The following is a 17,706-nucleotide window of genomic DNA, read 5'->3' as shown; positions in this document are numbered from 1 at the left end:
GATACATGTTGTGCTACATCACTGTAAATATGCTTCTTCCAAAAAATATACATAATTAACACTACCGTGCAGCTAGAGCAAATTGTATCCTTCAAAATAATGAAAATTAAATAAGAGAGATGATTTAAACTGAACTTAATCACTTGCTGCTATTTTCTTGTATTCCACTAATGCTAATGTTTCCAAATGACTAGATAATTGGTAAAAAAAAATGATGCTGACAGATGGCAAGTTAAAGACTTAAAGCTTCTCCTGTCAAACTAATTTCTTCAGTTTGTGTAATCACACTGCATAACAGGTTTACCTAGCAAGACATCTTGTCACAAAAGACATTTTCCTTGAATAGCTTAGGTTTATTTAAGTGATGATACAAATAGTATCATTCAAAGATATAAAAAAAGAAGCTCAGTGTCAGAATTAATATGATAGTATGAGTGTTTTCCACTGAAGTGATACCGTACATCCAGGTAATGAGGTTTTTTTTTACCATAGAAGGTTCAGGCACAAGAATTGAAAGTATATGTGTTTCCTGCATTTTTTAGTTCAGTGCGTTCAAAGAACTTATCTAATAATTTTTTTCTAATTAAATAAAAAGTGTAGGAAACTGATCCATGTTAAGCAAGGTAATGCTGAGGTTTGTCTAGGTTGCACTGAGTTGAAAAGAAAAGGATGAAGAAACAGAGATGGCTAAAGAGATAAAGCAGCTGTATTCCTACTTGTAAATGATTCATCTGAAATCTCACCTTGAAACTTGAAACTGAAAATCCATTGGCATCTGATAGATTATAAAATATGAACCTAGGTTCCCATACTTAATGATGAGGGTGATTTAATCCTTTGAATGCCAGCAGGTTAAGTAGTACTTTCCCATAAAGTAAACTTTCTATTTTGTACCACCCCTCGTTTAAAGTCAGACAAAGAGAGGTACCATTCCATTTATTTAGTTATTACCGTATTTGCTCGATTATAAGGGAAAAACTCATCTTATAATCGAGCAAATACGGTATTTTGTAACCCACTTATGCTATCACAACTTTTCTCAGAGGGGTTGGGAATGGTGACTTATTGCTTTACCTCCAGAGCCTAGTAGTAAATTATTCAGTATTAGGTAAACCATAGTCCCAAATTACCCTGGATTGTCCATCAAACAGATAAAGTAAATCAATTGTGGTTGAGATTGGTCAATAAAATACCATCCAGGCCCAGCTATTACAGACAAAGCAACCCTATTAGTCTCAGATGGGAAAGTTTTGGTTTCATAATTCTGGAAAGGGTATAAGGGACATTTGAGAGGCAAAACACCAAGATAGTTGACTGATAAACTGATCCTTTTCACCTGAACCTCAAGAATCTTCTGTTTCCTGTTTATTGGGAAGGCATCATTGAAATCTAGCTTAATGCTATATTTTTTCCCTAAATCATACAGATCCACAATTCCCTACATTCTGAATCTTTTTAGTCTTGAAAACTGTGATTCAGGATTTTCACATTTAAAACTAGCTTCTAACACCATCTGACTATATCACTGGGAGGAGATGTTTCTGAGAACCAAATCATACTATTTAACTAGTGCTGTTCTGGACACTAACTTGGTAAAGTCTCTCACTTCTGAATTTTTCTCCATAGCCCATCTTCTGGTAAATAATTTGGAAGGAGATGTTAACTGTTGACATCTGCAAATGGCTGATTTTTCTTTTTTCAGGCAAAGCAGAAGATCATGAAACCTGTTCGGACTTCCAATCTATATTATGGACTTGGGGTAAACCAGTGTAAGCAATGTGCTTAAAATCTGAGGGGGGCAGCATGGGCTATAGTGGGCCCTGACTGTGGTGCACAGGAGGGGTAGACTATTTGCTGGGTATTCAGGGGCTGGAGTTGGGCGTAGATTAGTTAAGGGGCTGTTTTTCCCAGGCTTAGGAACCACTCTTGTGGTTAGCTTACCTGGTTGCATGTAATGTCCTCCCTCCCTTTGTATTTGTATCCTAGTTTTGGGTTTGTGGTCTTTGTCACAGTCTGTGGGGCGGCAGCTCGCCAGGTATCCAGGGGGTTAATGTGGTGGTAAGTGAATTGTTGGTAACAACTGGGTGGATGTTCTTGGCTGTCAGTGCTGGGAACCTCAGGTCAGGGTGGGGGCATCCGGGTATGTGCCTTCCTTAAGTGGTATTTGGTTATGGTACCTGGATTACTTGGCAATCTTGGTGTGTTTATTGTATATATTTACATGTCCTTGTCCTTTTTAATGCACGTATGTTTATTGTTTCAGGTTTTGACGTAACAATAAAATCGGCTGTGGCCTTTTCTTATCCATATTGTATGGTGTGGTGTCATTATTGGGGTTTAATGGGGAGTTAAGCCTAGCCTGGAAAATCGAAGCTACAACAGTCATAAGCTATGTGTACAAAGGCAGACATGAGTATCCCAGCCTGTATTGCTTGTTATAATGTTTGTTCTTAACCCCGGAACATCAACCTGGTTGACTGGCATTTGCATTAAAAACATCTGTTGTTTCCTGGATATAGCTTATCTCAGGCTAGCTCTGTAATTTTCTTATCAAACCCCCTGTTTTTAATTAAGTCTTAGGAATTGGTATTAATATCTGGTCTTCGGCTGTTGGTTTTCATTTATAAGGTGTGTTATGTGTTGTGCTCTGTCCATCTCCCTAAATCTGTACTTTATATACAGTGTGAATTCCACCATAACCTTATTTAAAGATATTTGTAAACACCAATTTTTTCTTACATTACCAAACTTAAAGATCTGTCAACATATTTATTCATTACACACTATTAACTTTTAAGTGCCCTTAAATCATACTGTTTTCAAAACAGTATTCAACATGGAAGAAACATGACTTGGCCCCAACAAACTCAGAAAATAAATCTTATACCAATCCGGTTTAAAATTCCCGTCTAATAATAAAAATATTCAATTGAAGATTGTGAATTAAGTTTAATTGATCATCAGTAGGTGAAAATGCACAGTTGTAATAGTGTAAAGTAAAACGGAACTTTTGGAGGGCAGAGATGACCTTCACCCAGTCAGTTCCAATTGCGTCTTTCGAACATTTAGCCGCTTTTAAAGTAACCAACTCAGTCTGCTATGTGTATTTACAGATCAACAGGCATTGGAAATAGGTCTTAATCCCATTATCACCGCTCCTGTAAAACACTGATAACAGATTTACAACCTACCTTGAGACGAACACTGATGATGTACAATTACTACCACGTGGACAGGGTGATCCATTCACTTGTTTTTAAGCAATACAAGTATTTGAGCTGCCATCGATCACCTTTGATTTTGATTTTTTTATACAATGGCTTCTAAAAACCAGTTGCCATGGCTACATTGCTGATACGACGAGTACATAGAGAAATGTGCAAAGGTATTACAAAAACTATAAATTATCTAAAACTAGTAAGAGTTATAAGATTGAATGTCTTCTATTTTAGCCAATGTGATACAGTCATCCAAGCAGCTGTTGATGCATGTTGGAAACTGGATTGTAACTGGACCATTCGGGGTTGAAATTTTAGTGTTTACATACAATGCTGTTCACATCTATTAGCTTTAGCAAAAAGGCAAGAAAGCTATTCTGAGATATCGCTATGACGTGTCTAAGGTGACAGTACTGTGACAGAATGTCACATATTCACCCTAATGGATTTCATGCTCAAGTCTAGTGCTTCATATTCGTATTTCTTCTCATTATTCCATTTGAGTTCCAGGTTTGTGCTCTTTACAACTTGGCTCTTCAGGTAGCTAGAAAGCAAACACCCTTCTTTACCTCAAAGCATTTTCTGTTACTTTATAAATTATTATTGTTTAATCTGGATGATTGAGATATATGTTTAATGGTGGTTGCACCGCTTTGACAATTACAGCTAAAGACATTTCTGATGACGTTGATGCTGAATTTTATAACCATTCGTTTTGAAGATAAAAATGACTGAAAATACTTTTTAAGTGCAATCAATTAAGCGACTGTGAGATTTTCTAATAGTATGATGTTTTGAACACCATATTTCTTTTTTTGGTTATATTGTAACCAATTAAGCTGTCAAGCTAATTTCATATTCCTTTGTTCATTTAATATATAAGTATATACTCTATTGCATCTGGACATGCATTGTTCAGTTTAAGGAACACACTATTTCAAGGAAGAGAAGGTCAAATCTATTCGCCCCAGTTAAAACGTACCTCTCTCTGCATCCACTGTCCACAGAATCCCCTTGAGACACAGGGGTTTGCCAGGTCACTTGAAGACAGTAATGAAAAGTTAGCTTGTGAAAGAGCCTCTACAGTTGTCCGTGCCGTTGGCAACTGCAAATTTTGCATTATTCAGATGTTGTGTTGTTACAAAGCCCTATTTCAGTGTTAAATCATTTTTGCATGGACTATATTGCATTTTACTCCATGAAAAGCAGCACAGTTCTTGAAATACCTAAAAGTTATACTTCTGTCTCAATTAACTTCTTCCCTGGCTTCCTCTGCTGAAAAGCAGTGAACACCCTATTTACACTTTTTGCATTTGCCCAGCAGCACTCCCTCTAATCAACAAGAGTGCTGCTGAACGTGCACACGGGATGCTTACTGCACATGCTCAGCACATGATCAGCAGCACTCCCATTCTAATTAAAGAGAGCTGAACACCCACTGAAATCAATTGGAGTAGCAACAACCAGTCATATGTATGCTACCTGATCAGCATACATGCATGGGCATCTGTGGGATTTTTTTTTCCAGGGGGCAAGATATCCTCCCCACCTTTACCCTCTCCGACCGCAATACCTCCTTATCCCTCATCCCCATTGTCTACCCTTTTTGGCTCAGGAGAAGGATTTCCTGGTGGGAGACAAATGTTAGTTACCAATTAATAGGAAAAATGATATGACATGGTAGCAGTAGCTAACAGACCATCATGAACCTGTTCCACACGAGAACTTTAGTTTACAATAGCTTGGGTGGTAAACATTATCCACAACTACCCCAGTCTAGATTGTAAGCGTGTAAGAGCAGGGCCCACGTCTCCTTTTGTACCAGTTTGTTTTTGTGTGAATATATTTATATATATATATATATATATATATATATATATATATATATATATATATATATATTTACTGACACTATTGTAACAATGCTACAAAATCGGCTGATGCTCTATAAATAAGTGTAATGTAATATTATTGACTTTTCCATTATTGACTTTTCCATTAAAGAGACCTTTTACTATCTCATGTAGCCCCACTAAAAAGTATGCATACTTTTTAGGTACTTTAATATGCATTATTTACCTGTAGAAAAAAATAGGAGAAGCTGCAGCTCCAGAGCTTCACCGCAGAGAATCAACTAATCAGTGGCAGCATAGCATCTCTATTGCACTTTCACTAACTGGACTGTCCCTTTAAAGTTTTCTTTGCTTTCCTGAAAATAAGTTTTTTTTAATCAACTCACCCTCATCAAAAGGAAAATGTTCTTAGACTCAATCAATCTGGTGACAGCTGAACATCCCTATTTGCATTTGATGTTACTGCAGCATTATGTATCATCATTAATATGCACTATTTATGCTGGTATTCCTTGTTTTCACCCGTCAGCCTTTGAAATTTTAATCAAACTCATCTTATTGTCAGATTTATACTCTTTTATGTATTTTGCACAGACACATGAAAGCAATGGCGACGTCTATTTTGTGAAAACATGATTGAAGTGTTATGTTGTCAAACACATCTAATGAACTTTTAATCTGAAATGTTATGTCTGTGGGATTTTCTATTTATCTGTTTTATCTAGAAATTTACAAGAATGTGCCTTATCTGGTTTATACTTGTTGCTCCACTGGTGAATGATGATTGACTCATACTTTGGAGTATATTACTTGTTGTGAGATAAGAAATTAGACATCTGCATTGGTAGGTGTTTAAGATGTTTTGCATTTTAATGTGAAAACAATAAAATGTACCGTGATTAGATGATTTGTTTTTTTTTATTACATTAAACCCTAATGCTGGAAGAGCAGGAGCTAGGAAAGCACAGGTAGAAGCCTATGATCAAAAAGCCAGTGGGATCTGTACTTTCTCTATAGAATTGTATTTTCTATGGAATGCATTCTATTTTTCAGGATCCCCACTATGATAAATTCTACTGCATACTGCTTGGAGGTGCTTTAACTACTTCTCTCCATGGAGCAGTCTAGATCCTCAGTCTTAAACCCACGAGCATAATCTGACTTTATTTTTGGATGCTAGTTAAAAAAAAGACGACTCTTGGTTGTATTCGCCATTTTTCAGTTTTGATTTTAACCCTGTTTTTTTATTTGAGTTGAACAGCAATGACAAATGTAAGAAGCCCACAACCGCATACACATTTCTTGTGTGTATAATGATATCTCCTGCTCTAGAAATTGTGTAAAAACTGTAGGGTCCATGGAGAGCAAATGATTAAATATAGTACTGTTCTTTATTTGATCGGTTGCTTGCTTCATTTTTTAGGAACCGACAAAAAACGTTAACATCATTAGGGTCCAGACAAGCTCTAGTGTTTCATGTTAGTTCCTTATAAATGTGGTGCTTTTAAACTTGGGAGGAAAGCTCAGAAAATATTTTTTTATATATATTTAATCAATATAACTGGTTAATATAGGATTTGTACATTTTGTCCATTGATTATACAGTGGCAAAGGAGGTTTAATGTTCTGAGATATTGGGGTTCTGGAATGAAAACATGTAGCTACTGATTTATTCTTCTTTTTAACTAATGAGTAAAATATTTAAAATATGTGTCATAGTACAGTTTTGCAAAATTAGCTGTAAGCCAATTATTTTTTTGGCAATACTCAGACCTTGTAGGTGTATCCCAAGCCTGGAATATTGTTTGTGAGCAGATCAGCAATACAGTATGGTTTTTACTGGATGTAAAAAGAGCGAATTTTAACTAGAAACTGCGTGAACTCTATTTGTGAAGGCAAAACCAGAGATATCTCAATGTAAAGTGACACCACACTTTAAATGGCCTATTACAATCACTTGAATTGTGACATGGCACATCTCAAAACAACTGGATATATTTACATATTGCATTACTAATCTGTGCTTAACCCGCTTGTATCTTTCAGACTAGCTATGTGTAAGAAGAGAAAAGACTCGCATTACCTACGCTTTCCTCGTAACAAGGGTTTCTCCTGGTAAAATTACATCAGACACAGGATGTACTAAAAAGAATAAACAAGAAAGTGAACAATTGTCCCTTCATAGGAGAAGATGAATTTTACAAACTGCACGGCAGAAACTATCACAAACAAATCAAAAACAGTCACTGAAAAGATGATTATTTCCTTAACCTTGGCCATCATAACTACCCTCACCACGCTATTGAACTCAGCTGTCATCCTGGCGATCTGCATGACCAAGAAATTACATCAGCCAGCCAATTATTTAATTTGCTCCTTAGCTGTTACTGATTTTCTAGTTGCGATTTTAGTAATGCCTCTAAGCATTGCCTACATAGTGATGGATTCTTGGACACTTGGCTACGTGATATGTGAGATATGGCTAAGTGTTGATATGACCTGCTGTACTTGTTCCATACTTCACCTGTGTGTGATTGCTCTCGACCGGTACTGGGCAATTACTGATGCTATCGAATATGCCAGGAAAAGAACAGCCAAAAGAGCTGGAGTAATGATATTAACAGTATGGGCAATATCCATTTTTATTTCTATTCCGCCATTGTTCTGGAGAAATCACCACAATGTGAGTACACCAACGAGGTGTATCATTCAACATGACCATGTGATCTATACAATTTACTCCACTTTTGGGGCATTTTACATCCCATTGACTTTGATACTTATCTTGTACTACAGAATTTATCATGCTGCAAAGAACCTTTACCAAAAGAGAGGTTCAAGCCGACACTTGAGTAACAGGAGCAACGACAGCCAAAACTCTTTTGCCCACTGCAAACTTACGCAGACCTTCTGTGTGTCAGATTTTTCCACTTCAGACCCTACAATGGAATTTGAAAAGATTAACACATCTGTGAGGACCCCGCCATATGATAATGACCTTGACCTGATTGGGGATCGTCAACAACAGATATCCAGTACTCGAGAAAGAAAGGCTGCACGCATTCTTGGACTTATATTGGGTGCTTTTATGATAAGTTGGTTGCCATTTTTTATAAAGGAACTTGTTGTAGGGCTTAGCCTTTGCACTGTGTCCCCAGAAGTGGCTGACTTTTTAACATGGCTGGGCTATGTGAATTCGCTAATTAACCCCCTCCTTTACACTAGCTTCAATGATGACTTCAAGCTAGCATTTAAAAAACTCATCAGGTGCAAAGAGCACACTTAAATCATAACACATTCATGCACATCTTACTGTCTTTTAGGCCTTAATGGTGAAAATAAATATGTAATGCAAGGTTGCCTTTTGGTAAGGGGAACAATAATTAAAATAATTTTATTCATTTCATTTTTTGCTTGGTGTTTATCTTTACATCCTGTCATGTGATACAGTTTTCTACCTCTGTTATTAAAAATAAAACATACTGAATAATTTTACAATGCCTGTTAAAATGTTGACCCTGTTAAAGGGTTTTTATTCTCTCTATTAGACTTACAATGTGTAGGGTGAGCATATATCCCTTTCAATAGAGGACGTGTATAGTTAGTGTATGCTGGCCGTAGCAACTGCAATAGTATAATCATGATCCTATCTGAGAACATCCAAGGGAAGGCCACCTGCGATAGAGGCTCTTGGAGGAGCTGGACTATCCGTACACAAGGGCAGGGCTAGCTACGCAAGGGTTCCATTTAGTTGTGTGCTAGGTGGGGCTTACTGTAGACTTTGCGCCCCTTAGGACGTACCCATATGTCTATAAAAGCTGACACCCATTAGGTCCTTCAGCTACACGGGAGCTCATGGTGTCTATTGACAGCCTGGATTCTTCTCTGTTGGCAGAAGCCAACATCACTGTATTCTCCTGCCAACTGATCGCGTGTAACGGCTAGCGTGGATACACCGTTTTTTAAGGAATGCAATAAAGCATTCCCTTCTGTTAGATGCCACTGCTGACACGCACTTGCTCCTCCTGCTAGCTGATCACATGGTTAAAGGGGCCATCTGGTCACTTAAAAGAGTCTACCTTTGTGTATATTATATGACAAAAGGGGCTTGCAGAGAATACCAGTAGCTAGTGTAAGCTGCAGCCAGCGCCTGGTAGGTGTGTGATATGTGTATATGTGACTGTGTTTGTCGGTTTGTGTGACTGTGTATGTTAGGTCTGGTTATAAACAGCTTGTCAGGGCCATTTGTGCCCCAAACAGCTTGTCTGTGCCATATTTCCCCTTAACAGCTTGTCAGTGTCCCCAAACAGCTTTTCCATGCCTTCTGTGGCCCCATACATTACTTGTTACAAAACAATGGAAAGTTCTTTAATCATAACTTGTTACAAAATGTAAACCTTGCAAAATAATATTCATGAAAAATGCCATACACTTTGCTACAGCTTGACACTAATTTATTTAAATATTATTAACTATTACCTAGCCTGTGGGACTACAATCAAGTATTTGAAGAACATTTGTTCTGAAGTGCCATCTTTATCAACCAGGCAACCTGTCTGTGCCCCCAAACAGCTTGTCCGTGCCATCTGTTCCCCCAAACACATTGTCTGTGTCATCTTTGTCACCAAACAGTTTGTCAGTGCCTACAAACAGCTTGGCTTTGCCATCTTGGCCCCCAAACAGCCTGCCTTTGCCACCTTTACCACCAAAAAATATGAATAGAAGAGAACATCTTGGTGGTGTGGATGGGGCATCTGGGAAAGGGGGAGCAGACCATTTCTGGTGACAGCCCTGAAGATAGGTTAAAGGTGCTGTTTGACCTATGTTGCTGAATTTACCCCTTAAACATTAATGATTAATAATAATAATAAGTGTTTTTTAAAACCACTTTTGCTATCTTATTTTCCGGTATAATTTCCCCCTCTCTCATTTAGTTTAACCACACAATTTATATACATTTTTTCAAGACAGGTAGGGCTTTTGTGAGAAAAACACACATATACAGATATACTATCTTATAATCATTTACTACAAATGATTATTAATAAATGGGAAAATTTTAAAAACAAAAACACATTTTACCGGTTTTACCAAACATATTTACATCCTTTGTTTTCATCATATGTTAAAATGTTTCAAGTTTATTTTATTACCCTAAATCTAGGAATCTGCATTAGGAAATGTCCCCATAATTAGCCCTTCCCCAAATCTAAGTGTAAAGAAAAAAATAAAATAACCCTTTAGAGTTAAAAAAAAGAGCAGCTGTACAAAGACTTCTTAAAACTCTATAATCGAGTTATTATACATATAATATCTCTGCCTAACACTGATATACATGATGAGGTCCACTCTTAAATGTGATGATGAAGAAGAAGAAGGGTAAGTTGAAATGCACTACATACCACATTATCTTGAGGTCAGTAGTCCTGTGAGATTGTCAAGCAAATTATCGGGACTGTTACAGCTGAACAAAATGCCCAATCAGCTCTGTATTTGAAGGATTTCGGTTTTATCTTGCAGACGTCTATGCGTAGTGTATATTATGTCAATCTGAGGGTAAAAAGGCCCAGCAGAACATGTCTAATGACTAGTCATGTCCTTAATACCTCTCTTAATGTTCCTTAAAAGGCATTTTGGGGAAATCACAGAAAGTATTTAAAATGGGCATTTAAGCAAAATCAAACAAGGGTTTGGGAGAAGGTATCAATGTAATGACCAACGATTGTTGCTCTTCAAAACATAACATGTAGACAAAAAAAATCTAATATGTAAGAGAATGTTTGTATACTGATTTAAACTGATCTGTGTTGTTGTATAAACAAGTTTGAACCTTTCGCATAGTCTCCACTAATTACAATAGCGTTTTCTACACATGTCACATGCACTCAAGATATTGCTGTTCACAGATTTTTAAGAAGAATATACATCACTTTCAGCACAAATTATTTTGTCGTTAAACGCAATTGTTTTAACAATTGTTGTTAACACAATGTGCTAAATTTAATCCCTTCTGTCAGTCTGGAATCTGCAAAACGTTGATGGAATTATGTTACTGGGCAAAAATGAGGTTTTATACATTAGAACAGGGGTGTCCAAACTGCGGCCCTCCAGCTGCTGCAGGACTACATCTCCCATACTCCTCAGCCAGCCCCTTAGCTGAAAGAGCATTATGGGAGATGTAGTACTGCAGCAGCTGGAGGGCCGCAGTTTGGACACCCCTGCATTAGAAGATCTTTTATGGAAAACAAGGGTGCAATTTAGACAATGCAAATAATAATAAAGAAGACAGTATTTGTGAAGCAGAAGAAAGAAAAGTGGGTGAAAAACATGAATCCTCTTTACTTTCATGCATGGCTCCTGCGCTGGCATAACTTGAAGGGTTTTCAGTGACACCCTATAACTATTACCTACAGACTGGTGGAGAGCAGGGGCATAGAAATTTGGACTCACGAAGCTGTATGTTCTCCAACAATATAGCCAAGGATTGTAGTGTGTGTATGTGTAGCCAGGGATTTCTTTCCTATTTACTTACATACCATCTTACCTCTCTTAAGATATCTGTCCTTGTCTGACATAATTGTGTGTTTCAAAAAATGAATACATTTGGTAATTAGAAAATATCTACTACTGTTTTTATTTTTCTCATTGATTGTTTATGTAAATGCGTGGTACCCTCCTACTGCTCATGGCAAATGTCACAATGTCCTCTCTTACACACAGCAGCTGTGGAGATGCCTACAACACCACAGGCTAAACAAATGCATCATGCAGAAAATAAATCAGCTAATCTTGAGCTATTTTTAAATTACATTTCTGTGCAAGTTTTCGTACGTAATCAATATGAATTTTGTTGGTATTACAAAACATACCAAAATAACTTACCAGAATTTGTGGCTTTTAAAGCATTTATTTCTGAATGTCTTTTAGGTAAGAATGGACCCAGGGCAGCTGCTCCCTTTGTCCCACATAAAAAAAGCCCTGCCCCTTTTAATAATAAGAGAAAGACATGAAATGCTCAATAAAGATATCCAAAGAGACCACTTTTATCAGACATTTTTCAACATTCTTCATTAAAATGATTGAGGTAACAGAAACAGACTGTTTGATTGAGATTGAGTATGTGTAAGTGTCTATGTGTTAGCATGTGTGTGTATGTGTAAGTGTGTGTTAGCATGATTGTGTATATGTGTGTTTTAGTGCCAGTGTGTGAATATGTATAAGTGTGAGAGTGTGTGTAAATATGTGCACCAGTGCAAATGTTGGTTACTGTGGGTGCAAGGGGCCAATGAGGCCACTTGGCTTTACATGCCCCCCAGGCCAGAAGGTGTCAGACCTTCCCTATCTGTCTTTGTAAAATGTAGAGATTTCGGTAACATACTGATGTAAAGTCAGGACTTTATAAGACAGGAGATGAGTATTATTAATCCTTTATCCTTTACCTTTATGTTATATCTTTATTTTATTCAGTTTTATGTTATTGGCTGACTATAATGGACAGCACGCTTTCAAGATTATCTAGGTTTCTTCTTCGGGCATATGGTATATATATATATATATATATATATATATATATATATATATGTATATACACATACCGTATTTGCTCGATTATAAGAGGAGGTTTTTTTAGAGCAAATGCTCTGAAAAATACCCCTCGTCTTATATTCGACTTATATATCAGACCTCAAATAGAAGTCTGACTACAAGACTAAGATCCAGATCCTCCGCAGCGCTGCAGGGGACCTGGATCCTCCAGGAATATAAGGGGGTACAAGGCATATCTGGGGAGGCAGAGCCTGGGTGCAGATGTGCATAACTGGGGGGCAGGTAAAAATAAAATTAAAAACAAAATTTAGTTTTTTCTCAATTATAGTTTTTATTAAATATGAAAAATAGTTTGAATTAATATTTACTAGCAAAACAGTTTTCCTATAGGATAGTCTTATATTCAGGCTTTTTCTTTTTTCCAAAATTAATATTATACATTTGAAGAAGAAACCTAGAAAGTCTAGGAAGCTTGCAATCTAGTATTATACCTTGGAACTTTTGGGGTCCAGCTACCCCGAGCCTACCCTTGCAGGACGTGACCAGGACTACCCACTAACTTTCCTGATGACATTAGTGGGCATTACTTTTGACGTTGTGGGAAACACTCCCATTTAAAGGAGAAATGGGCAGGGGGTGGGGCGTGTCAGGACCCCACTCTCACAATCTGGAGGAATCAAGTGTTGACCCGGAGAACCAGAGAAGCACTTCACCCGGAGAGTTCCCAGGTATGTCTATTATATGTCTGTTAGCCAATAAAGGTATCACCTTTACCAAAGTTTGTAAAATATATGACTTCATAGTATTTTAACAGTGTTCCTAACACAAGTGACATATTACTGTTTATTAGATAACTCCCCTGGGTGTTATGCTGGTGAGGGCACTTTAAAAATATAAAAATAGACTTTTTTATAATTCCCAAGAGCTCCAGTTCTATGCTGAGAACGGCTATTATGTTTCTTGACAGCACAGCATTGAAGGACTGAGGCTATTGAGATGCCAGCATAGTCCATCTTGAATAATCCATTAATGTTATCATCATTAATACAGTGCTAAAGCTTTCCAGGTCATGTAATATTTCATAGACACAAAATATGGGGAAAGTAGTCACTTTTAGACTTTTATTCATATTAGTTTTGATGTACCAAATGTATTTACATCATAAAGTTTAATCTTATATGCATAATGAACAGCACCATGTTTGAAGTATAACTTAAATATACAAGCTTCATTGGGAACAGAGATCAAGCTTGCTCATATCATAACTGTAGAAGCCAACCTCACTGCTACTCACCCGAGTATCAACATCAATATTTTGCTTTGCCTAGAGGATGTATTGCAACCGTCATGCCAGTTTGCTAAATGGTTTAATACACATCATAAATCAAAACAAACCTTAGCCCTGGTGTGTAGTCTATAATCAGTCAATAATGAGATTGTGTTGAAGAGAATTAGAGCACAAAATCAATACTATGGTACTCTTAGATGACCTGAACCAGAATTCGCTCAAGGCAATAGACAGGACTTTTTTGTGTAAAACTCTGTACAATTCTCTTTAAAAAGAAAAAACAAAGCAGTAAAAAAACTAATCGTAGTTCAATTGCAGTTTGTTAATTGAAGTGTTGCCATTAATGACTTCTTACCCAGATGACGTCTTAAACCTCTTATCAGTGGCTAGTAATGCACAAATTAAACATTGACTAATGTACCATAGTGGCTGCCTTGCACAATCCAAATCAGAAACCCATTTCGTTGGGAGCCATTTACTAAACTTCAAAAAAACACAGCTGCTGCGAACGCAAATTTACACTATTCACATACACACAACCAAGGCAGAGTCGCATTGATGCAAGCTGGAGAAAGCAAGAAATGTAGAGATTCAGCAACCTGCAAGTGCTTGTGAGATGCAAATGCCAGTTGGAGGAGGGTTGTTCCAGAGCATACTAACCTTCATCCACATCCCCTGGTCAGGTTAATGGCAGTGCTTAAAACTGATGAAAAATACCCTATGGGAGGCACCGGCACCATCCCATGCCTCACCCACATCCAGTTCCTAGTGGGAAGGTGCTGTTAGCTTAAATGCCTTTTGGAGCCAACAACGAAGGTGGGGGTGTAGTGAGATTGCAGTGTGGTCACATAATGCAATGTTATGTGACCCCATGGTAATAACATGCCCACTCACACAGCGTGTGAGTAGCTATAAGGAAGGGCTCCAGGTAAGGGTGTGCGGTGTGATATATTGAGTATGTTGAGTGAGCCCTACAGACTGAATGTGGTGCTTAGATTCATTCATTTCAATGGAGGTTGCAATGGCGTAAACACTCCTGAATAACAGTGGCCAGGGGCAGCATGGATTATTATTACTATATCGCTTTTTTGTTTGACCATGCTGCATGAACCATGACAAGGTCAGTGACCTGCTATTTTCTCCCATAGTCCCTGCTGCTATCTGGGGAAGAGAAATACTTTGTTTTGCTGCTAAACCTCTCACCTAGTTTTTTTAGAGGACATGCCAGGGGTATAGATAAAGCTCCATTGGATTAATTTACCCACAAGAGGAAAAAACTCAAGCACAAAACACGTATATCAACGGAGTGGTCCTACCTTAACGGTGTCAGGCCAGCCATGGGGTTAGCAACCAGGGAAAGAAGCATTTCCCATTCATAGTGATAATTGATTTCCATGATATATATATAAAACATGAAAAATGTGTTTGTAGCCATGTAATCTGTTGCTGGATCCCCAGCTATTGTTGGCTTAAGCATCTGGTTTCCATCAAACCACCAGATGAAGTATAATAGATACATACATTATATATATAGATGCAAGGATTAGCATAAGGTTCCTCTTATAATGGGTCTTACATTAGCCATATGCATAGCTTAGTTGTAAAAAAAAACCCCACAAATATATGCATTGTTAAAATATTTTCTTGGGGATATTTCATCAGAGATGCAAAACATAAATGGCAAAATCTGTCTTAGAAAAAGCTGTCAGCGTGAAGAGTGCTGTCTTTAACAAACAATTGTAAAATAAACGTTTTTCTAGTAACTTCAGAAAATGTCAGTGTTCTTTCTTATTGTGTTTTAACATTTTATAAAAGAATTACCGTCCGCAAGTAAACGTGACAAGTAACCTATAGAGATGACAGAAGCCGCAGCCTATTGACTTCAAATTGTCTTGTCATAGCCTGCCTGATTAGAATGGAATCTACGCTTTCTTCTGTAGATATACATTTCTTCAAAGTGCGCAAACATCATCATCGCTTCTAAGAGCAAAGAAAATACTCTAATTTTAAACATGTCTCCTCTGTCTGGCAACATTCAACCGCAGAAGTCTATTGCTGACTTCGGGAAATCTTGACACTTGAATTCTGGAAATCTTAATCCTTGGGTTTGGAATTGGACTTTGCTGACTTCTGGAAACCTTGACCTTTTTATTATGGCTGACCATTTTAATTATTCTAATTACTTCAGGATATTAATGTTGTGGCTTTTGAGTTATGGTGATGCTGTTTTACTTTTAATGTAACTATTTTTACTTTTACTGACTTCTACACTTACTAATATTGCATAAAGAGTTCCCTCAGTTGCCCTGTACATAGATCAATGTGTGTGACTTGACATGACAACCCACATCTTTAGTGGTCTTTCCAAAGGGGCCAATTGATTTGAACGGGTCAATATTACGTAAAAACTTGCCCCAATGAAAAAAAAGGTGGTAAGTATTTTTGTCAGTATAGAATACTGGAATGCAAATAAAGAAGAAACATATTTGATTAAACAAAAAATTAAAATGTAAGTGTCAATTTTGTAAGTGACATTAAGTAAATATGATGTTACCGCTTCATTATAAACAACAGGATGTCCTTTTTCCTTCATTGGTATTTTACTCGGAAACATGGCTTTTTTATTTTACTGGTACTTGCTGATGGCTTATTATTACCACCACCGACTCTACTGCACTCCCAATGCATTTTCCACTAGCGACGGGGCTCAGAAAGTAACAATGCCAGTACCTGCCTATGCCATTAACATGTTAACCTGCTGAACAAAGATGTTTTCTGATTAAATATAGTATTTTTTAATTAATTCTTTATAAAGCTTCTTTCATTCCCTGCTCTGTTGTCCATGGCTTCTAACCTTTGTCTTTTGAGCCCAGGTCTACCATTGGGACCATAAAAAGGAACGTGATGACATCTCTATCATCAGGCCCAGATTGGCCATTTGTAACACCAGACAAATGCCTGGAGGTGAACATGTCCCTTTCACCTTAATGGTAATTTGGTTTTATAGCACATTTACCATGTCATTTTTATAAGTGATGCTGCCATCTAAGATGGTTAAGCAGTCATTTAGGTCCTCAATAATTTTTAGGGTTGAAGGGAGAGAAATACGTGTATTATTAGATCTAGATAGATAGATAGATAGATAGAAACATTTGTTCCTTGCATTTGTATTTAATACATGCCTAATGTGACTATCCACTGTGCTCAGTGTACAAAGTAAGGTCCATGAAGACATAGTTGGATGAGTTTGGTGTGGAAGAACTTGACTGGTCCGCAGGTGGATTGCTAGGTCGCCAAAGGTCCAAGGCTAGAGCCCACAGCAGACTGGATAGCAGGAAGTCCACTTTTGGAGGTGGTCACTCACAAATATTTACAAAACATTTATAAAATTGTGATGTCTTCATTTCCAGCAACCTCTGTGAAATATGCAACCAAGTCTATCTGCTTTAGACATCCAATTTTAACATGACGTGTTTTAATATGACGTGTTTTAATATGACATGTGTGGCAGCAAAATATCACTGTTTAGATAACATGCATGTGATTGGCTGCTGCTACTGCCATTGTCTGGCCATGCGCAAGAAATGCACATGTAAATGGTTCCTACATTCAGGAGAGGTAAGGAGATGACTGAGAGAGAAGTCTCATTTTCTAACTGTGATAATGATAAACTTTTCACAAGCCATAAAATGTGCTGAGGTCCATGCAAAAGAATAGAAAATCAGCACAAAACACACATCTTCATGGTTCAAACAATAATTGAGGATTATGTATAAAAGTGTTCTGGTGAAGAGTTTCAAAA

At 37.3% G+C, this 17,706-nt stretch overlaps 1 protein-coding gene and 1 long non-coding RNA gene across 2 annotated transcripts in view; one reads left to right on the top strand and one right to left on the bottom strand.

Annotated features, from left to right (window-relative positions):
* Positions 1 to 8,584, top strand: part of HTR1E (5-hydroxytryptamine receptor 1E) — a 66,120-nt gene extending 57,536 nt beyond the window's left edge. The window contains exon 2 of the mRNA XM_053458604.1: positions 7,118 to 8,584. Coding sequence (XP_053314579.1) covers positions 7,263 to 8,357 — 1,095 coding nt within the window. The 5' untranslated portion in view covers positions 7,118 to 7,262 and the 3' untranslated portion in view covers positions 8,358 to 8,584. The remainder of the gene's footprint in view (positions 1 to 7,117) is intronic.
* The window catches only part of LOC128482732 (uncharacterized), a 194,439-nt gene that overhangs the window by 93,305 nt on the left and 83,428 nt on the right, over positions 1 to 17,706 (bottom strand). The window lies entirely within an intron of this gene.

The sequence above is a fragment of the Spea bombifrons genome, chromosome 3 (genome assembly GCF_027358695.1).
Source record: "Spea bombifrons isolate aSpeBom1 chromosome 3, aSpeBom1.2.pri, whole genome shotgun sequence".
Lineage (NCBI taxonomy): Eukaryota > Metazoa > Chordata > Amphibia > Anura > Pelobatidae > Spea > Spea bombifrons.
The sequence above is the reverse complement of the archived record's forward strand: the minus strand, read 5'-3'. Positions and strand labels throughout refer to the sequence as shown.